Genomic DNA, 22,525 nt, shown 5'->3' on the forward strand with positions numbered 1-22,525 from the left:
TACCAGTCTGTCTTGTACTGTTAATGATTGTTGTACGTATACCCTCTTTCACTTGTAAAGCGCCATGGAATAAATGGCGCTATAATAATAAATAATAATAATAATAATAATAATAATATATATATATATATATATAATATATATATACATACTGTGAGGTAAATCCGGAGAGATGACGATAAATCAGGATATTCAAGTATGTCAGGAAGCCCTCTCCTGGTGTCACCCCCCCCCTTTCCTTCACACAACTGGTTTAGCAACAAATCCCATGGCCATGTCCTGTGATATGGAAATGAGGTGGTGTGGGAACAATGGACACAGGATGACTCCCTGCCGTCACCCTGTAACAAGAGTTGTATCTCATTAGCAAGGCTATGGAACTAGCTAGACAGAACGACTCCAGTAAAAAATGGTTCATATCTCGCAAGCCATATTTCCGATAAATATGGCAACCATAAAAATGGTGTCTCCGCATGTGGACGATGCCGGCACCCCCTTTTTATGGGAGCAGGACATTGGGAAATGCCCCAGGCGTGATATCAGCCAATGGGGAACTGGCAGACAGGTCATGAGTCCCCTCGTTCTGTAGCTAAATTCATAACTGTCACAATGAGAGCATTGGCGTCTGCCTACGACGCTCCCAGGCAAAGTTATGGCCAATATCCCCTTTGCTGGATAATTCTGATCCATGCAGGGGGAGTGGCAGTGCTTCCCTGTGAGGTCACTAAGGTAGGAGGGGACCTGGGTCTGCCCAGGTTGATAACCCTACTTCGGCCATTTTCCAGGGTTCTTTCGCTGGGGGCACGTGTAGGAAACATCTGTGGGAGTTCCTGGAAACCTGGTCTACAGCGCCCCCCTGTGGCCAGACGCAACAAGGTAACTGCTGGAACTGTGTATGCCTGTTTGTAACCCATGCTTTGATTGTAACTGTACTCTGACATATGTATATTCTGTAGATTCCCTATTGTATATATTGTAGTTCTAGTGTGCTTTAGGCTGATTAAATTATATAATTAATCTTGGGCTGTTCTGTTATCTCGATCTTGAATCCCACGTCTGTGTGTTCGGCTAATAGTTACCGTAAATCGGTTGGTGGCAGCGAATTGTGCCAAGGATTATTGTGGGGAGGCCAGTGAGATTCGGGGAGATTTGATATATTCCGCCCGCGGAGGTCGGGGGAATATATACCTTACTCTCACCGGGGACCCTTCAATAATCGGCATAAGTAGTATAGCGGCCTCCTTGCTTATTGTCGGGCAATTCCATAATTGGCCTGACTATAAGAGGGGCGCTAGAGAGCGCGTCACGTGCTCTGTCTGTCGGTCGGGAGGTATAAAGGAGGGGTGACCCCCACTTGTTACCCCCCGATTGTGACGTACTGGTAGCCAGCGCGGGGGATTTCTGAGTGACCCCCCGGTGGTTTGTGACATATTGGTGGCATAGCGGTGGGATCGAGATAATAGGGTGTGTGAGTGTGAGACCCATACTCCCAGACACTAAAGACTGCCTGCAGCAGCTGTGGCTGCTGGGGTCTTCAGACTAGCTCAACACTAGAGTGTCAGAGTGCAGATACTGTAAGGTGTGTGGAGGCATCAGGTGTCAGTTCTGTGTCAGTGACCAAAAGTCTGCAAGAATGGCTGATGGCACCAGGAGCAGAGCTATGCAACTGGCCAATGCTAAGGCAGGAGCCGAAGAGAGGGAGGACGGTGCTGTGGACAGCAATGAGGAGGTTGCCCACGAGTCCTCCAGGAGCTCGACGCCAGAAAACCGTTCTGCCGAGGACATTGCGCAACCTGGCACTGCTGGACAAGATGAGGAGGAGCTCACCCAAGGTTCCTCAACGAGCCAGATGCCAGCCCTCCGCTCTGAAAGGGACAGTGAATCACCAGGCTCCGCAGCGTGCCGCAGATCACCACGTGCCATTCCACCGAGCCTGGGAGGCTCGGATAGCCTTCTTCAAATGGCTATGGCCCTTCTCCAGGCTGGAGACCAGAAGGGCTACAAGGAACTCCTGGCAGAGCGCAGGGCAGAGCGGCACGCAGAGCGTGAGGCTGCGGAGCGAGAGCGGCAGGCAGCGCGTGAAGAGCGAGAGCGACAGGCAGACCGTGACTACCAGCTGCAGCTAGCTCAGCTCCGGCCCTCATCAGCCACATGTGACCTTCGAGACACCAAACTTCCAAAGGTCCGTGTTGAGGACTTCCCAGTGCTGGAGAAGGATGGAGACTTGGACTCTTTCTTGACTGCTTTTGAACGGACTTGCTTGCAGCACCATCTGGACAAGGACCAGTGGGCCAAATACCTGACCCCCCGTTTAAGGGGTAAGGCCCTGGATGTCCTTGGGGACTTGCCTGCTGAGGCAGATCAGGGCTACGACACCATCAAGCGGGCCCTGATCCAACAGTACAACCTCACCCCGGAGTCCTACCGCAAGAAGTTCCGGAGCCTGCAAAAGGGACCAAAGGACTCCTGGGCTGACCACCGGCGGGCACTTGCCCGAGCTGCCGACCACTGGACCCAAGGCCTGCAGCTTTCCACCGGACCGGAGATCCTGGACTTGTTCATCACGGAGCAACTCTTGTGGAACTGCCCTGAGGATCTCCGCCAGTTCATCCGAGACCAGAAGCCAAAGGGGTCCACGGCTACCGCTGCCCTTGCCGATGACTACACCAACAACCGGGCCCCTGAGGCCAGGAGAGCGGCCACCAGCAGCACCTGGAGAGGGGGTAAGATGAATTCTGCGACTGCCCCACCTGCCCCTAGACTGCAGGGGGTGTCCCCCTCAACTCCCCTCTCCAGGCCCGTGGCAGAACCAAGACGGTGCCACCAGTGCAACCTACCTGGACACTTCAAGGCCATGTGCCCTCAGCGTCCCAAGGCCCCGGCTCCGTCCCCGTCCCAAGGGCCGCCCAAGGTGTATTGTGTGGGTGGGGGTGGTGGTAGGTCCCTGGACAGCTTCCAACCTGTCACCGTCGGCCGGTCTGTGACCATAGGACTGCGAGACAGCGCCTCGGAGGTGACTCTGGTGCGGCCTGAGATGGTGTCCCCCCAAGACTTGATCCCTGGAAAAACCCTCGCTGTCTCCGGGATTGGAGGCACTGACCCGGCGCTGCCTGTTGCTGACATTTATGTGGACTGGGGCGCAGGGCGAGGGGTGAGGGAGGTGGGGGTAACTGATCGGATCCCCGCAAACGTGCTACTTGGGACAGATTTGGGGCAGATAACCTCCCAGTTTGGGCCCCAACCAAGGGCTGAACCTTCAGCCCGTACTGACATGACTCCTAACAATGTTAATGTGTTATCTATGAATGATGTAAGGGAGGAGGGAGTGAACTCTGATATTTCTGCTTGCATAGACACCATAGACACACACTCAGCTGCAGCTGTGACAGGGGAGGGGGTCAGAGAAAGGTGTGACAATGCCTCTACAAGTAACCAGCCTGTGAGCTGGGATCTGTTGCCCTCTGCAGGGATAAGCAGAGAGCAGGGTGCTGCAGGGGGAGGACCAGTGTGTGGGGTGGGGGCTACCACAGCAAATGTGGGGTCCCCAGAGATTTCACAGCGGGGTTCTGTTGCTGCAGGAGGGGAACAGGCAGGTGAGATTGGGGCCGGTCCAGGAGCGGAAGTGCTCCCAGGTAAGATCTCGGTGCATGGTTCCCCCACAACCGGGGTGTCAGGAAGCCAGGTAGGTCTGCCTGAACCGGCGACTTGGTCAGGAACGGAGGAGGAGCAGGCACGACCCACGGTCGCAGCGGCTGTGGCCGCTGTCACCCGCAGTGGGAGTGCTGGAAGCCAAGGGGCCTCCCGGAGGTCCGATAGCTCTTCCCCTTCTGACCGAGTGGCAGCCGAGTCAGGTGGAGGCCAGGACACAGGTCCCGGGGTACTGACTGAAGATGTGACAGTCTCGTCGATTCTGGCCACATCTAGTCAGGGGTTTCAGGCAGCGTTAGAAGCTGACGACAGCCTGAAAGCTCTTAAGGAGCAGGCGGCACAGCCTCCCTCGGACTCGGACCCGGAGCGAGTGGTCTGGGACCAAGGACGGCTGTACCGGGCCACGGTCCAGCAGGGTTCACCGGAGGCGTGGCCCAGGGACCGACAGTTGGTGGTACCCTATCCGTTCCGGACGGAGTTGTTGCGGATCGCACATGAGATTCCGATGGCCGGACACCTAGGGATCGCTAAGACCAAGGCCAGGTTAAACCAGCATTTCTACTGGCCAAAAATGGGGGCCGATGTGGCTGCCTACTGCCGTTCGTGTGAAACCTGTCAGAGAGTGGGGAAGGCGGGGCCACGCCCCAAAGCCCCACTGGTATCTCTGCCAATCATCGATGAGCCTTTCAGGAGGGTGGCTGTGGATCTGGTCGGCCCGCTGGCCATCCCCAGCAGCTCCGGGAAACGCTTCATACTGACGGTAGTGGACTATGCCACCCGGTACCCAGAAGCAGTGGCCTTGTCGTCCATTCGGGCTGACAAGGTGGCCACCGCATTGCTGGAGATTTTCTCCCGAGTGGGTTTTCCCCAGGAAATGCTCACTGACCGGGGGACCCAATTCATGTCCCAGCTGATGGAGGCCCTCTGTAGGCAAGTCCAGGTGCGACATCTGGTGGCCAGCCCGTACCATCCACAGACTAATGGCCTGTGCGAGCGGTTCAATGGCACCTTAAAGCAGATGCTTAAGATGTTGGTCGACTCCCATGGGCGTGACTGGGAGCGGTATCTCCCACACCTGTTATTTGCTTACCGGGAGGTTCCACAGGCCTCAACAGGATTCTCACCGTTTGAGCTCCTGTACGGGCGACGTGTGCGGGGCCCCCTGGCTCTGGTGAAAGAGGCTTGGGAAGGGGATTTGGCCACCCCTGGAGTGTCGGTTATCGAGTATGTCATGCGCTTCCGGGACAAAATGCAGGCCTTGACGCAACTGGTACACGACAATATGGCTCAAGCCCAGGCCGATCAGAAGCGTTGGTACGACCAGAACGCTTGTGAGAGGACCTACCAAGTGGGTCAAAAGGTGTGGGTACTGGTCCCCGTACCACAGGACAAGCTTCAGGCAGCCTGGGAAGGCCCATACCTCGTGTACCAGCAGCTCAACCCTGTGACGTACCTGGTCACCCTGGACCCTGCCCGTGGAAGGCGGAAGCCCTTCCATGTGAACATGATGAAGGCACATCATGAGCGGGAGGCATGTGCGCTCCCCGTGTGCAACCTGCCCGAGGAGGGAGAAGCGGAAACCCTCTTGGATATGCTAGCCCAGGTTAGGGCAGGCGGATCCATTGAGGATGTGGAGGTTGGCCACCAGCTCTTGGAGGACCAACGGTCCCAGCTGTGGGCCACCCTACACCCCTTCCGGGGGTTGTTTACCAACCAGCCCGGAAGGACTGACTTGGCTGTCCATCACGTGGACACTGGGGATCATCCCCCGATCCGGCGTTCAGCATATCGGGTCTCCCTGGAGGTGCAGCAACACATGCGCCAGGAGATTGACGAGATGCTGAAGCTGGGGGTGATCCAGGCATCCAACAGCGCTTGGGCCTCGCCTGTAGTCCTCGTCCCTAAGAAGGACCGAACCACTCGGTTCTGCGTGGACTACAGGGGGCTCAATGCTGTCACGGTCGCCGATGCGTACCCAATGCCACGCATCGATGACCTGCTCGATCAGTTGGCCGGGGCTCAGTACCTGACCATCATGGACCTGAGCCGGGGATATTGGCAGATCCCCCTGACTCGCAAGGCCAGGGAACGCTCTGCCTTTATTACCCCATTTGGACTGTACGAGTCCACGGTGATGCCATTCGGGATGAGGAATGCCCCTGCCACTTTCCAGCGGATGGTCAACACCCTGCTCAAGGGACTTGAAGGGTACGCGGCCGCGTACCTGGATGACATTGCCGTCTTCAGTCCCACCTGGGAAGATCACCTAGAGCATCTAGCACAGGTGCTCAGGCGGGTCCACCGGGCAGGTTTGACCATCAAGCCGGGCAAGTGTCAGCTGGCCATGAGCGAGGTCCAGTACCTCGGTCACCGGGTAGGCGGGGGAACACTGAAGCCCGAGCCTGAGAAAGTGGAGGCCATCGCATCCTGGCCCACCCCCAGGACCAAGAAGCAGGTGATGTCCTTCTTGGGGACCGCTGGGTACTATAGGAGGTTTGTTCCATGCTATAGTAGCCTGGCAAAGCCCCTGACGGACCTCACCAAGAAGAAGCTGCCCTCTGCAGTCGATTGGACAATGGACTGCGAGACAGCCTTCCGGGCCCTAAAGGACGCCCTGTCCAGCCCGCCCGTGCTACAGGCAGCCGACTTCACGCGGCCGTTTGTAGTACAGACCGACGCCAGTGACTTCGGCCTCGGTGCGGTGCTCAGCCAGGTGGACTCTGCGAGCCAAGAGCACCCAGTCTTGTACCTGAGCAGGAAGCTGTTACCAAGGGAAGTTGCCTATTCCACGATGGAGAAGGAGTGCCTGGCCATAGTGTGGGCCCTGCAGCGTCTGCAACCCTATCTATACGGGCGCCACTTCATCGTGGAGACGGACCACAATCCCCTCAGCTGGTTGCACACCGTCTCTGGGACGAATGGGCGATTGTTGCGATGGAGCCTTGCGCTCCAGCAATACAACTTCACCATTCGCCACAAAAGGGGCCGTGACCACGGTAACGCAGACGGGCTGTCCCGACAAGGAGAGGTCGCGGACGGGCGCACGGGGGAACACCGGAGTGTGCTGCCCCCTAGCGCCCTCAAAAGGGGGGAGGTGTGAGGTAAATCCGGAGAGATGACGATAAATCATGATATTCAAGTATGTCAGGAAGCCCTCTCCTGGTGTCACCCCCCCCCTTTCCTTCACACAACTGGTTTAGCAACAAATCCCATGGCCATGTCCTGTGATATGGAAATGAGGTGGTGTGGGAACAATGGACACAGGATGACTCCCTGCCGTCACCCTGTAACAAGAGTTGTATCTCATTAGCAAGGCTATGGAACTAGCTAGACAGAACGACTCCAGTAAAAAATGGTTCATATCTCGCAAGCCATATTTCCGATAAATATGGCAACCATAAAAATGGTGTCTCCGCATGTGGACGATGCCGGCACCCCCTTTTTATGGGAGCAGGACATTGGGAAATGCCCCAGGCGTGATATCAGCCAATGGGGAACTGGCAGACAGGTCATGAGTCCCCTCGTTCTGTAGCTAAATTCATAACTGTCACAATGAGAGCATTGGCGTCTGCCTACGACGCTCCCAGGCAAAGTTATGGCCAATATCCCCTTTGCTGGATAATTCTGATCCATGCAGGGGGAGTGGCAGTGCTTCCCTGTGAGGTCACTAAGGTAGGAGGGGACCTGGGTCTGCCCAGGTTGATAACCCTACTTCGGCCATTTTCCAGGGTTCTTTCGCTGGGGGCACGTGTAGGAAACATCTGTGGGAGTTCCTGGAAACCTGGTCTACAGCGCCCCCCTGTGGCCAGACGCAACAAGGTAACTGCTGGAACTGTGTATGCCTGTTTGTAACCCATGCTTTGATTGTAACTGTACTCTGACATATGTATATTCTGTAGATTCCCTATTGTATATATTGTAGTTCTAGTGTGCTTTAGGCTGATTAAATTATATAATTAATCTTGGGCTGTTCTGTTATCTCGATCTTGAATCCCACGTCTGTGTGTTCGGCTAATAGTTACCGTAAATCGGTTGGTGGCAGCGAATTGTGCCAAGGATTATTGTGGGGAGGCCAGTGAGATTCGGGGAGATTTGATATATTCCGCCCGCGGAGGTCGGGGGAATATATACCTTACTCTCACCGGGGACCCTTCAATAATCGGCATAAGTAGTATAGCGGCCTCCTTGCTTATTGTCGGGCAATTCCATAATTGGCCTGACTATAAGAGGGGCGCTAGAGAGCGCGTCACGTGCTCTGTCTGTCGGTCGGGAGGTATAAAGGAGGGGTGACCCCCACTTGTTACCCCCCGATTGTGACGTACTGGTAGCCAGCGCGGGGGATTTCTGAGTGACCCCCCGGTGGTTTGTGACACATACATAGAGCAGGTGTTCTTCCTTGGAGACAGTATGGCTTCACTAGGGGTCTGATATGATGTCAGAAGCCGTCCGGGCTTCATGGATTCTGTCCCCTTGAGCCGCTGCCACTTTGCAATAGGACCCTTTGGCCTCAGTCCGTGTTTACACTCTGTCTTTTAATTATGAGTTTGGACGCCATCGTTGTTTGCTTTTACACTGAGAAGTAGCACTCACATTCCAGGGAGCGAGTCTTACACCTCCCCGAGGAAGTGCTGGCATTTTAACAAACCCCTCTGCACCGTTCCTGCGGCCCCTTATAATTATAACAGAGTTTAGGTTTCAGCATTTAAAATAGCCCCTTCCCGCAGCGACCGGTCCGCTCCTCCACGCACGCCATCTTAATTATGTCGTCTCACAGCTGCCAGAAAGTGTCTTCCATTAGCACAGACCCGAAGAAGTAAAGGGAGAAACCTCGTCAGCAAATAGTGTATGAAAGGCACCTTGTGTAGACCTCTGCGAGCTGCAGACACCCCCCCCGGGCCCTCAGGCTGTGTCACCCACCGGGAAATCAGATATGTCTCCCACTTTAAACTGTCTTCTTGGAATATCAAGACGTTTTTCAGCATCTTACAGCGTCAGCAACTCAACACAACATAAACCTATAACACGTCTGGTTGGTTATCACTTTAGACAATCACTTTATGGTCAGTGAAAAATAAGCCAATCACAGGGTGCGGCGCTCCATTCACTTTATGGTCATCAGAAATTAAGCCAATCACAGGGTGCGGCGCTCCATTCACTTTATGGTCATCAGAAAATAAGCCAATCACAGCATGCGGTGCTGCAATCACTTTATAATCAGTGGAAAATAAGCCAATCACAGGGTGCAGTGCTCCAATCACTTTATGGTCATCAGAAAATAAGCCAATCACAGCATGCGGTGCTCCAATCACAGGGTGTGGTGCTCCAATCACTTTATAATCAGTGGAAAATAAGCCAATCACAGGGTGTGGTGCTCCAATCACAGGGTGTGGTGCTCCAATCACAGGGTGTGGTGCTCCAATCACTTTATAATCAGTGGAAAATAAGCCAATCACAGGGTGTGGTGCTCCAATCACAGGGTGTGGTGCTCCAATCACAGGGTGTGGTGCTCCAATCACTTTATAATCAGTGGAAAATAAGCCAATCACAGGGTGCGGCGCTCCATTCACTTTATGGTGATCAGAAAATAAGCTAATCACAGGGTGCGGTGCTCCATTCACTTTATGGTCATCAGAAAATAAGCCAATCACAGGGTGCGGCGCTCCATTTACTTTATGGTAATCAGAAAATAAGCCAATCACAGCATGCGGTGCTGCAATCACTTTATGGTCAGTGAAAAATAAGCCAATCACAGGGTGCGGTGCTCCAATCACTTTATAATCAGTGGAAAATAAGCCAATCACAGGGTGCGGTGCTCCAATCACTTTATAATCAGTGGAAAATAAGCCAATCACAGGGTGCGGTGCTCCAATCACTTTATAATCAGTGGAAAATAAGCCAATCACAGGGTGCGGTGCTCCAATCACTTTATAATCAGTGGAAAATAAGCCAATCACAGGGTGCGGTGCTCCAATCACTTTATAATCAGTGGAAAATAAGCCAATCACAGGGTGCGGTGCTCCAATCACTTTATAATTAGCGGAAAATAAGCCAATCACAGGGTGCGGTGCTCCAATCACTTTATAATTAGCGGAAAATAAGCCAATCACAGGGCTGGTGTTACAGAGATCCCAAGAAATCAGCTGTAATCTGCAGAAGAACCTGGGAGTCAGTGTTCACTCCTACTGCAGCGCCCCCGCAGGGGAAAGGATGCATTACATGCTCCATTTTTAAAGCATTTTGCACCACATCCATAACTTTAATTCTCATCACAATGGGCAGGATCCCAGCTTTCCCCCCATTTTCCCCATATTTATTACTTATTATTATGACGCCCACATTTGCTCCACTCTAGGGCGGGGTAAAAAGTGGCGTAACATTTCTAGACAGAAGTTTAATGTCTTAAGATGAGCCGTGTTTATCCAACATCGTGCGACAGACGCAAAACTGGCTTCCAAAAGCCCTCTCACCACATCCACTCACTCAGCTTCTGGATACATGGTGCAAAAATGAAAGATTCTGTCCAATTTACAATTGTTTTTGGATTTTTGCAAAACCCCTTGATAAATGTGTCTATGATGACTATAGTGGTATAATGACAGTCACATGATTACACATTATCAGGATCTCGGAGTATGTATTATCTACAATGTATAGTCATTAGTGATGAGCGAGTATGCTTGTTACTACTCGGTACTCGCACGAGTATCACTGTACTCGGGCTACTCGGCGGGGACCGAGTAATCTCGCGATACTCGTGCTGTACTCGTGGTCTTCATGTTGGCGCTCTTTTTAGAGCCAGCCCTTATGCAGGGATTGGCTGGCAGACCACTGCAATGCCACAGCCCTGTTGTGGAATTGCAGTGATTGGCCGGCCCTCACAGCATGACCGTGCCTTTAGCCCGACACTTCCCCGCTCGGCTACAGCCCCTCCCGCACTCCACTCCGCGTGTATATATATATGCACGCTTACACACACACGCACGTTTTTTTTTTTAATTTACAGTTTTATGGTTTCTACATGCTGCCGGTGGTCATTTCAGAATAATACTCGGGTCTCCCATAGGATAACATTGGGCTCGGTGCTCGGGCCGAGTACACGAGTATCTTGGGATGGTCGGCCCGAGCCTCGAGCACCCGAGCTTTTTAGTACTCGCTCATCACTAATAGTCATATATAGTGATGAGCGAGTACTAAAAAGCTCGGGTGCTCGAGGCTCGGGCCGAGCATCCCAAGATACTCGTGTACTCGGCCCGAGCACCGAGCCCAATGTTATCCTATGGGAGACCCGAGTATTTTTGTGAAATGACCACCGGCAGCATGTAGAAACCATAAAACTGTAAATTAAAAAAAAAAAACGTGCGTGTGTGTGTAAGCGTGCATATATATATACACGCGGAGTGGAGTGCGGGAGGGGCCATAGCCGAGCGGGGAAGTGTCGGGCTAAAGGCACGGTCATTCTGTGAGGGCCGGCCAATCACTGCAATTCCACAACAGGGCTGTGGCATTGCGGTCTGCCAGCCAATCCCTGCATGAGGGCTGGCTCTCAAAAGAGCGCCAACATGAAGACCACGAGTACAGCACGAGTATCGCGAAATTACTCGGTCCCCGCCGAGTAGCCCGAGTACAGTGATACTCGTGCGAGTACCGAGTAGTGACAAGCATACTCGCTCAACACTAGTCATATATTAACTGACTTGGCCGCAGCGTAAGAAAAATACATGTTTTTAAGTTGTTTTGTTTTTTTGTTTCTACTTTTTCACTTATCTTTGCTCTACAGTAAAAAAAATGTTGCAATATCCTTTCTGTAAGAGCCGTTGTGTGCAAATAAATCTCCAACACGTCCATTTTTCAGCCTTAATTCGTTGCTTTGTTGCATTTTTTTTTTTCACTGGTGCAAAGATTCCCGAACTAATGCACAGGTCATAGACATGTAGCCCTCGTCTAAGAGGGAGAAAGCTGGTCTCTAGCGCCACCTAAGGCCACTTTCACACATCATTTTTTTGGCATCAGGCACAATCCGGCGTGTGCCTGATGCAACGGATCCGGCGCAGAATGTGCAAAAACGGATGCGTCTGATTATTTTTTTGACGGATCCAATATACTGGATCCGTCAAAAAACGGATCTGGCGCATCCGGTTTTGCATCCGTTTTTTTGCTGGATCAGTTTTTGTTTTTTTTTTTCAATAAATTGGAGCATGCTCAGTTTACAAAAACGGATCTGACGGCCACATCCATTTTTGCCGCATTACGCCGGATCCGGTGTCCATAGGCTTTCATTGTAAATCACGCCGTATCGCGCCGGATCCGGTGTCCATAGGCTTTCATTGTAAATCATGCCATATCGCGCCGGATCTGGCGTCCATAGGCTTTCATTGTAAATCACGCCGTATCGCGCCGGATCCGGTGTCCATAGGCTTTCATTGTAAATCATGCCATATCGCGCCGGATCCGGTGTCCATAGGCTTTCATTGTAAATCATGCCATATCGCGCCGGATCTGGCGTCCATAGGCTTTCATTGTAAATCATGCCATATCGCGCCGGATCTGGCGTCCATAGGCTTTCATTGTAAATCATGCCGTATCGCGCCGGATCCGGCGCAATGCGGTTTTTTGTCAGAGACAAAAAACATTACAAGAGACGTTCCATCCGGCCACCGCATTAGCCAATTACGACGGATCCAGCAAAAGCCAGATGCAACGCAAGGCCATCAGGCACAATCCGGCGCTAATACAAATCAACGGGGATAAAATGGATCCGGCGCCGGATCCATTTTATCTATTTTTTTTCTGGATTGTGCCTGATGGAAAAAAACTGATGTGTGAAAGTAGTCTAAAGGAGAAGGCTAGCCTGCACGTCAATGTTCAGCCCTTTAACATTTGTGCACGCTGCAGATTTGGTGCAGAAATTTTTTGCATAATATCTGCACCATCTGGTAGAAAAACACACCAAAAAAAGCATTCATTGTGGTACTTTTTTATGCATTTTTGTGTTGTGTTTTTTTTTTATCATGTCAATGGGTGGGAGGGCTAAAAAACGCAGGAAAAAACACACCAGCAATTGACATGCAAATTATTTTCTGCCCCAAATCTGCAAGTAAAAAATAAGCAAAGTGTGCACAGCGTTCACGTTCTCATTGACTTTGCTGGCACAGCTGGACATGCAGATTTTGGCCACAAGCTGCACCAAAAAAGCATTAAAAACTGCACCATGCGCACAAGGCCTTAATAAATCTTGGAACCAAACTGAAGACTTCTCCAAAGGGAAATGCATCCATCAGGCTATGTCTTCTAAGGCGTTCCTATAGGTGGCACTAAAGAGCCGGCTTTCTAATAGGAACTTTTTTACATCCCTTTTTCCCAGCGAGCATTGCCTGGCCTGTAAGTGTCTATGTCAGATAGGGGGGTCTCTACAAGGTGAAATGGTGCCCCCCACAAACCATGTTATAATCCCAACTGGTAATTTACAGATTGCTGATAAGAATATTAGTTACATTAATTAATGCAGAAAATGTTTTGTTTTTCTTAGTGGTCAACGAGCGCTGTAAATTTAGTTTATACGCCGCAGTGTATTGGGTTTTTCTGTGACAACAGCGCCATCTATTTGAAAGCAGTGCTACTACACATTGCAAAATCACAAAATCATTTCTCTTGATGTTGTCTTATAGTATTTTATTTATTAATGGAAGACATTTTATATATATATATATATATATATATATATATATATATATATATATATATATTTTTTTTTATATAAATGTATGTGTATGCATATATATAATTATTTATTTTTTTTTAAAGACTTTTCTTCTGCAGTTTTGTACATTTTTATCTGCCATTGGAGCACAGAATTTCTTTCTTTTCTGTATTGTCAAAGACCTTAGTTTTCAGTTCCACGTTAGAGGAAATGCAAAATTTTGCAGAAATAACAGAGAAGGTATTGCTCTAACTCTTGGCAAGTAAGGGGACCCCCTATATGAAATCTATACAGGATGTTACTTGGGTTCATATACAAAATGGTACAGCAGAGGCGTCTGTGCCTTAGAGGAAGACCCCAGAATTACAAATGGCACATGGAGGGCGGGGGCCGTGACACAGATCTGGCGTTGGGTCCCGGAGCTTCATGCGGCGCCCCGGACCGGTATGATGTCCCATGAATGAGGATGCACTTATTTTATGGCTTCTTCTTATTTCCTACAGGGAGAAGGATGGAGTAGAACTGACCAGAGAGGAAACCTTTAAATATCGCTTCAAGAAGGATGGGAAGAAGCATTTCCTCATTGTAAACGAGACGACCTTAGAGGACAGTGGTAACTACATCGTGAAGACCAACGGAGGAGAGTCCGTGGCGGAGCTGATGGTTCAAGGTTAGTACATTGGCCACCATGAGAATTCTTGGTACGGGGAAGAAATTGTGGCTCCAAGAAGCATTAATATAAACGATCGCACTCAAATTATTATTATTATTATTATTTATTATTATAGCGCCATTTATTCCATGGCGCTTTACAAGTGAAAGAGGGTATACGTACAACAATCATTAACAGTACAAGACAGACTGGTATAGGAGGAGAGAGGACCCTGCCCGCGAGGGCTCACAGTCTACAGGGAATGGGTGTTGGTACAATAGGTAAGGACAGAGCTGGTTGCGCAGTGGTCTACTGGGCTGAAGGCTATTGTAGGTTGTAGGCTTGTTGGAAGAGGTGGGTCTTGAGGTTCCTCTTGAAGCTTTCCACGGTCGTGGAGAGTCTGATGTGCTGAGGTAGAGCGTTCCAGAGTATGGGGGATGCACGGGAGAAATCTTGTACACGATTGTGGGAAGAGGAGATAAGAGAGGAGCAGAGAAGGAGATCTTGTGAGGATCTAAGGTTGCGTGCAGGTAGGTACCGGGAGACTAGGTCACAGATGTAGGGAGGAGACAGGTTGTGCATGGCTTTGTATGTCATGGTTAATGTTTTGAACTGGAGTCGTTGGGCGATGGGAAGCCAGTGAAGGGATTGGCAGAGTGGCGAGGCTGGGGAGTAGCGAGGGGAGAGGTGGATTAAGCGGGCTGCAGAGTTTAGGATAGATTGGAGGGGTGCAAGAGTGTTGGAAGGGAGGCCAGAGAGCAGGAGGTTGCAGTAGTCGAGGCGGGAGATGATGAGGGCATGCACTAATGTTTTTGCAGATTCTTGGTTAAGAAAAGCACGGATCCGGGAGATATTTTTGAGTTGTAATCGGCATGAGGTGAAGAGGGCTTGGATGTGTGGCTTGAAGGATAGAGCAGAGTCGAGGGTCACTCCAAGGCAACGAGCTTGTGAGACTGGGGAGAGTGAGCAACCATCAAGTGTGATGGAAAGGCTTGTTGGAGGAGATGAGTGAGGAGGAGGAAAGACAATAAACTCTGTTTTGTCCATGTTAAGTTTTAGGAATCGCGCCGAGAAGAAGGATGAAATAGCAGACAGACATTGTGGAATTTTGGTTAGTAGGGAGGTAATGTCAGGTCCAGAGAGGTAGATCTGTGTGTCATCGGCATAGAGATGATACTGGAAGCCGTGGGACTCTATGAGCTGTCCCAAGCCGAAGGTATAGATGGAGAACAGCAGGGGTCCAAGAACTGAGCCTTGGGGGACACCGACAGATAGGGGGCGAGATGAGGAAGTGGTGTGAGAATGGGAGACGCTGAAAGTTCGGTCGGTTAGGTATGAGGAGATCCAGGATAGGGCCAAGTCTGTGATGCCCAGAGATGAGAGAATCTGTAGTAGGAGGGAATGGTCTACTGTGTCGAAGGCAGAGGACAGGTCCAGGAGGAGGAGGACAGAGTAGTGTCGCTTGGCTTTGGCGGTTAGTAGATCATTGGTGACTTTGGTTAGGGCAGTTTCGGTAGAATGATGTGGTCGGAAGCCAGATTGAAGCCGGTCAAAGAGGGAGCAGGAGGAGAGGTATGAGGACAATTCAAGATGGACATGCTGTTCCAGTAGTTTTGAGGCGTAGGGGAGAAGGGATATGGGGCGATAGTTTGACACAGAGGATGGGTCAAGGGAGGGCTTTTTGAGGATGGGTGTAATAGAGGCATGTTTAAAGCATGAAGGGAATACACCACTTGCTAGTGATAGGTTGAAGAGATGGGTTAGGGCTGGGATGAGGACTGCGGTGATGTTGGGGATGAGGTGCGATGGATAAAATAAGTAAATGTCTGCACAATTCTGCACAGATTATTCTCTTAATATCGTTGCCAACTTGACTTTTATTCTTTCTGGATGGCTTATCAAAAAATCACCCTAAATGTTTTTATGGACAGGGCAAAAACTGCTGTATTGTTATGGACTGTCCTGGAATTAGTGGATGGATGACAACCCAGATTGTGGTACTGCGGTCCGAGCTCCCTCTTTCTGACACAGAGCTCCAAATCCCCTGCATAGGCACAGATCTTATATTTTACATGCTACCTGCAGTCACCACTAGAGGGAGCCCAGGAGCTGGTTGTATACTGATACATTGCACTTAAAGGCATTGTTTTGGGGCACAAAAGACACACTGCTTTCTTTTATAAAAATAAAGCGCTTATCAGTTTTTATTAGTAAAGATGCCCCAGTGTAGAGGAGATGGTCGTGTGATCCCAGGTGTGATGTATTGTGACAGCTGTACTAACCTCCTCCCACACCTGTCAATGCCTCACTGGTCACACAGGGATGAAGGGTCCGATTTGGGCCCATTGATAATCATGTAGGTGAAAGGGATTGGGCAATATGCTACCATATACCATCACTCGTTAGGGGGATTAGCGAATATATTAAAAAGGTCATTTTGTGTATCCAGACAACCCCTTTAAGCACTTCCCGGCACCTGCCATAAATGTATAGCGTGTGTCAGGTGTATGGAGTGGACTCAGGAGCTGACATTTACCTGGCACAGCAGATAGACCTCCAGCTCCAATTGCTGCAATTAACCCCTTAAATTGCAATGTCAAGCTAGCATTTACGCCACGGAAATGGCATTCTAGGCACCTATTACCTCCCATATCCCTCGTATGGCAATCGTTGGGTGCTAATAGGCCACCAAGGCAGCTGAGGGCCCACTGAAAGCCGCGTGGCTGCCATGTTGGAACTCTTGGAGACGGCAATTTTGAAAATACATGCTAGAATATTGTGAAAATATAAATTATCCATAGCGTGAAAGGGCAAGTAATGAGGCAGTATACAGTGAGCGCCCTCTGGTGGAGGCTGCAGGAAATATTTACATTCAATATGCAGAGGATTTGGGGCTGTGTGTCAGAAAAAGCTGCGACAAATGCAGGCATGATAATAGCATTTTACCGATGGATTACTGTCACACAATTCTCACCTTTTTATTTTGTGGAATTGCCCTTTAACCAACTTTACAGGGATATATGTATACAATGTCAATTCCTCTCTCCAGAAAAACAGTTGGAAATTCTGCAAGGTGTCGCTGACCTAACGGTGAAGGCCAAGGAGCAGGCTGTATTCAAGTGCGAGGTATCAGACGAGACGGTCACGGGAATATGGGTGAAGAATGGAAAAGAGGTGGTTCCCAACGACCGGATCAAAATCACCCACATTGGAAGGTCAGCATTACACTCGAAGCTCAACCGCGTCGTGTCAGCAGCAGCTTCTCGCCTTATACCTGCGTGTGCTATTACAATGGCATGCATTCCAGCATTCATAGCACATTCACATCGACTTGCTGCACATCAATCCTCTGCAGTTGGTAAATAAAATCCACAATTTGTTACAGATTTATCTGGTTAATTTTCCTGATAATTCACGGCAAATGGGATGTTTTTAAACTTTCACTAAAACTAACTTAGTTGCAGGAGTTTTCCCTTTGTGCTCCATTGTAATTTGGCGGCACAGGGGTGTACTTATATACTTGAGGGCGCTGTCTGTCTGTGTGACCAGACAGTTAGGGTACCGTCACACTTAGCGATGCTCCAGCGATCCCACCAGCGATCTGACCTGGCAGGGATCGCTGGAGCGTCGCTACATGGTCGCTGGTGAGCTGTCAATAAGGCAGATCTCCACAGCAATCAGAGATCAGCCACCAGCGACCCGTGTAACGACGCTGTGCTTGGTAACCATAGTACACATCGGGTTACTAAGCAAAGCGCTTTGCTTATAGTTACCCGATGTGTACCTTGGCTACGTGTGCAGAAAGCAGGGAGCCGGCTTCTAGAAGCTGCGGACGCTGGTAACCAAGGTAAATATAGGGTAACCAAGCATAGCGCTTTGCTTGGTTACCCGATGTGTACCTTGGTTACCAGTGTCCTCAGAAGCCGGCTCCCTGCACATTCAGATCGTTGCTCTCTCGCTGTCAAACACGGCGATGTGTGCTTCACAGCGGGAGAGCAACAACCAAAAAATGGTCCAGGACATTCAGCAACAACCGGTGACCTGACAGCAGGGTTACACACAGCGACATCGCTAGCAAGATCGCTGTTACGTCACAAAAACCGTGACTCAGCAGCGATGTCGCTTAGTGAGACGTGGCCTTTAGGCTGGAGTCACAGTAGTGTATGGCATCCGATGTGATATACTAATGATCCTCGGCTTTCGCTTTGCTGCGAACGTGAGCTGAGTGTCATGCAACTGTGATCTGATCTTGCGATTGGAGCACAGCTGTGGAGGAGAGGGTGGGAGTGATCTTTTCATCTCCTTGCACTGCACTTGGATGTCATCCGACTGCAGTCCAATGTTTCACTTGCACCCATAGACTTGTATGGGTGTGAGAGATCCAAGAGTCGCAGACTTATTAGGGCAGAGGAAAAACGTGCAGATCTGAGCTGCAGCATTGTCTTACATGGGGCTGAGTGCAATGTGAAATTTTCTCAGTTTGCACTCGTGTGACCAGACACTAACCTGTAGCTTCCAAACAGTCAGATTGCAGCTTCTTCTCGCCTGTTGTAAAATGGAAGCGCAGCTCCTGAGACCAGACTGCAGTGAGATTGTGGCAGAAGAGGATCCCTCTGACCATGGAGTCGCCTTCACAATATATTTTATTTCTGCAGAGTTCACAAGCTGACCATCGACGACGTGATACCGTCCGACGAAGGAGACTATTCCTTCATTCCCAATGGATTTGCTTTCAACCTTTCTGCAAAATTGCACTTTTTGGGTGAGTTACATTTCCATTGTCATGGAGCTACAGTAGATTGTATAGGCAACGATCCACTTTAACATTACTCAAGTTTTGATAAATCTTCATTACAAGGGACAACCCAATGTCCAAAAAGTTTACCTATTTTGTAAAATATAAAGAAAACAAGCCTGCCATGCTTCATAAATCTGTTATTGCAATGCTTTATTCACAGCAGAACATAGAACAGATCGGATGTTGGACGCTGGAAATTGTTCCACTTTATTGGAAATAATTAACTCATTTAGAAATTACTGGCAATTAATAATTAGTGGTGAATCGCATCCAATACGTCATAGCTGGTGCATAGACCCAGTGTATAATGGTGTAGATGCCGCCATGTCACTCAGCCCTGAATATTATTTACATCTGATAATCTACTTTTTTTTCTTTCTTTCCGCAGAGATTAAAATTGACTTTGTTCCCAGACAAGGTAGGTTGTCCCGTGCATGCGATTGATCAGGTTTATGTCCTGATGATACCGGGGTACTTACTATGCAGGGGTTTCATCGCCTGTCACTTCATAGAGGATATCAGCTCGCGACTTTTATGTAAAAAAAATGTGAGGTGTGAAAATATCCCTCGGTGCAGTTCCCATTCAGAACTGAAGGGGAGTTTTCCATGTCATTGTGTCATTTACAGGCCAAATTAGCAATAAACTGTACTGTGTAAGGCTAAGTTCACATTTCCGCTAAAATGTATCAGTCACAATCCGCTGCTCTTGTAAACAACGGAATCCGTTTAGCGGATTCCGTTGCTCCCATAGACTTGTATGAGCAGAGGATTGTGACTGATGATGCTGCGTTGCACCCTCCGCCCGACTGATCAGTCGTGGAACGACTGACCGCCGGGCGGGAGGAACGCAGCATGTAACTTTTTTGAGCAGCGAGATCCGTCAGATTTCGCTGCGCATGCTCTCTGGCTCCCTGCACACGTCACCAGCTTTGGTTGGTTACCCGATATTTACCCTGGTTACGGTGCAAGGAGCCAGCGCTAAGCGGTGTAGGCCCGTAACCAAGGTAAATATCGGGTAACCAAGGTAAATATCGGGTAACCAAGGTAAATATCGGGTGCTTTGCTACCCAATATTTAGTCTGGTTACGTGTGCAGGGAGGCCGACACTTCCCCGCTCGGCCCCGCCCCCTCCCGCACTCCGCACATGTGTGTACACACACACACACACACCTGTCCCCAGCCATGTAGACAAGCACTGCCATTGACACCCTCGTCCGCCCCCTCCCGCACTCCGCATGTGCACACACATACATACATGCACACACACTCACTCACAGATACACTCACCTGTCCCCAGCCATGCAGACCGCAGCACTGCCACTGACATCCTCAGCGCCTGGCCCCGCCCCCCGCTCGGCTCCGCCCCCTCCCGCATTCAGCATGTGTATACACACACACACACACACACACACTCACACACTCACCTGTCCTGCAGTCCCTGCGGCACTGACGTCCTCAGTGCCACGGCCCCGCTCGGCTACCCCCCCCCCCCAGAATTCCGCCCCCCGCACACAACGGAATCCGACAAAGAATTCTGTTCTTTGTCATCCGTTGTACAGCGTTGAACAGCGCATCAGTCACATGCGTCAAGCGACGCATGTGACTGATGCAAAACAACGGAAATGTGAACTTAGCCTTAGGCTGCTTTCAGACATCCGGTTTTTCCTGTGCGGCACAATCCGGCACTTTGCAGAAAAAACGCAACAGTTTTTTTTTTTGCCCCCAGTTGCGTTTTTTTTTGCATAGACTTACATTAGTGCCGTATTGTGCCGCATGGGCTTGCGTTCTGTCCGTTTTTTGCCGCATGCGGCAGATTTAGCCGATGCGGCGGCCGGATGGAACGTTGCCTGACACGTTTTTTGTCCGGCAAAAAAACCCGCATCCGGCCGATGCGGCGCAATTTGCAATGCATGCCTATGGATGCCGCATGCGGCGTCCTGCGGCAAACACCGCATCCGGCCGCCGCATGTGTTTTTGTCCACTGCGCATGCTCAGTAGCCTGCCGCAAGCGGCAAAAAACGGACAGGCCGCATGTCAAAAAACGTATGCAAAGGATGCGGTTTTGTCAATGCATCCGTTGCATATGTTTTAGAGCCAGATTGGCCGGCTCTGCTAAACCGGAGGTGTGAGAGCAGCCTTAAGTGTTAAGGAGTTGAATACTTTTGCAAACCTTCAAATATGATAAGGATTCAATGGGGAATATTTTCTGCTTGATTTTGGTAAAAATAAAATAATGTACCAAATTCTGGTGAGAATGGTGGAATCAAAGTTGAAGCTATATTTTTGGCCTAAAGTGGGCGTCTAACTTTATGCAAGATTCGGTAACACTAACACCGCACGTGCCCATGTGATCTGCCACAATGTATCTCTATGGGGGGGTTATATTTTCCCTTTTTCCTCGTGGCCCTTTTATCTGATTGATGTTGCTGTGATCTGCGAGTCTCCGTTGTCGTGTTCTCGGGTCTTATCTGGATCATTCATCCCTATCAGAGCCTCCAAAGATTAAGTTGGATACTATGTCCGGTAACGCTGACACCATCATCGTCGTCGCTGGGAATAAACTGCGTCTTGACGTTCCCATCACCGGAGATCCGGCACCAACGGTGATATGGAGCAAGGGCGATAATGTAAGAAGCGGACGCATCGTCCTTCCTCATTTTTTTTATAATTCTGCTTATTGTTTAGGGTCTTGTCCACAGGGGGCAGCATTAGTGCAAATATGGATGGAGTTGCCCTTTACTGATTGGGCTAATATCGGAGATCCAGACATGACCGCATAATTCAAGCCTCTTTATCCAAGTGATTATTGAGGGTCCCAGTCCACACCCCCCCCTGATAACTCCAGATGTCAGGCGCATATAAAGAAGGGAATTTTGTTACTTACCGTAAATTCCTTTTCTTCTAGCTCCTATTGGGAGACCCAGACGATTGGGTGTATAGCACTGCCTCCGGAGGCCACACAAAGCAATTACACTAAAAAGTGTAAGGCCCCTCCCCTTCTGGCTATACACCCCCAGTGGGATCACTGGCTCACCAGTTTTAGTGCAAAAGCAAGAAGGAGGAAAGCCAATAACTGGTTTAAACAAATTCACTCCGACGTAACGTCGGAGAACTGAAAACCATTCGACATGAACAACATGTGTACCCGAAAAACAACCAAAAATCCCGAAGGACAACAGGGCGGGTGCTGGGTCTCCCAATAGGAGCTAGAAGAAAAGGAATTTACGGTAAGTAACAAAATTCCCTTCTTCTTCGGCGCTCCATTGGGAGACCCAGACGATTGGGACGTCCAAAAGCTGTCCCTGGGTGGGTAAAGAAATACCTCATGTTAGAGTTGCAAGACAGCCCTCCCCTACGGGGAGGCAACTGCCGCCTGCAGGACTCTTCTACCTAGGCTGGCGTCCGCCGAAGCATAGGTATGCACCTGATAATGTTTGGTGAAAGTGTGCAGACTCGACCAGGTAGCTGCCTGGCACACCTGTTGAGCCGTAGCCTGGTGTCGTAGTGCCCAGGACGCACCCACGGCTCTGGTAGAATGGGCCTTCAGCCCTGATGGAACCGGAAGCCCAGCAGAACGGTAGGCTTCAAGAATTGGTTCTTTGATCCATCGAGCCAGGGTGGCCTTGGAAGCCTGCGACCCTTTGCGCTTACCAGCGACAAGGACAAAGAGTGCATCCGAACGGCGCAGGGGCGCCGTGCGGGAAATGTAGATTCTGAGTGCTCTCACCAG

At 50.1% G+C, this 22,525-nt stretch overlaps 1 protein-coding gene across 1 annotated transcript in view; it reads left to right on the forward strand.

Annotated features, from left to right (window-relative positions):
* Positions 1 to 22,525, forward strand: part of MYBPC3 (myosin binding protein C3) — a 156,615-nt gene that overhangs the window by 82,827 nt on the left and 51,263 nt on the right. Inside the window, exons 16-20 of the mRNA XM_075326520.1 lie at positions 13,849 to 14,015; positions 17,047 to 17,212; positions 18,653 to 18,759; positions 19,184 to 19,213; positions 21,286 to 21,422. Of these exons, the coding sequence (XP_075182635.1) occupies positions 13,849 to 14,015; positions 17,047 to 17,212; positions 18,653 to 18,759; positions 19,184 to 19,213; positions 21,286 to 21,422 (607 nt within the window). The remainder of the gene's footprint in view (positions 1 to 13,848; positions 14,016 to 17,046; positions 17,213 to 18,652; positions 18,760 to 19,183; positions 19,214 to 21,285; positions 21,423 to 22,525) is intronic.

Source organism: Anomaloglossus baeobatrachus, chromosome 10 (genome assembly GCF_048569485.1).
Source record: "Anomaloglossus baeobatrachus isolate aAnoBae1 chromosome 10, aAnoBae1.hap1, whole genome shotgun sequence".
NCBI classification, from domain to species: domain Eukaryota; kingdom Metazoa; phylum Chordata; class Amphibia; order Anura; family Aromobatidae; genus Anomaloglossus; species Anomaloglossus baeobatrachus.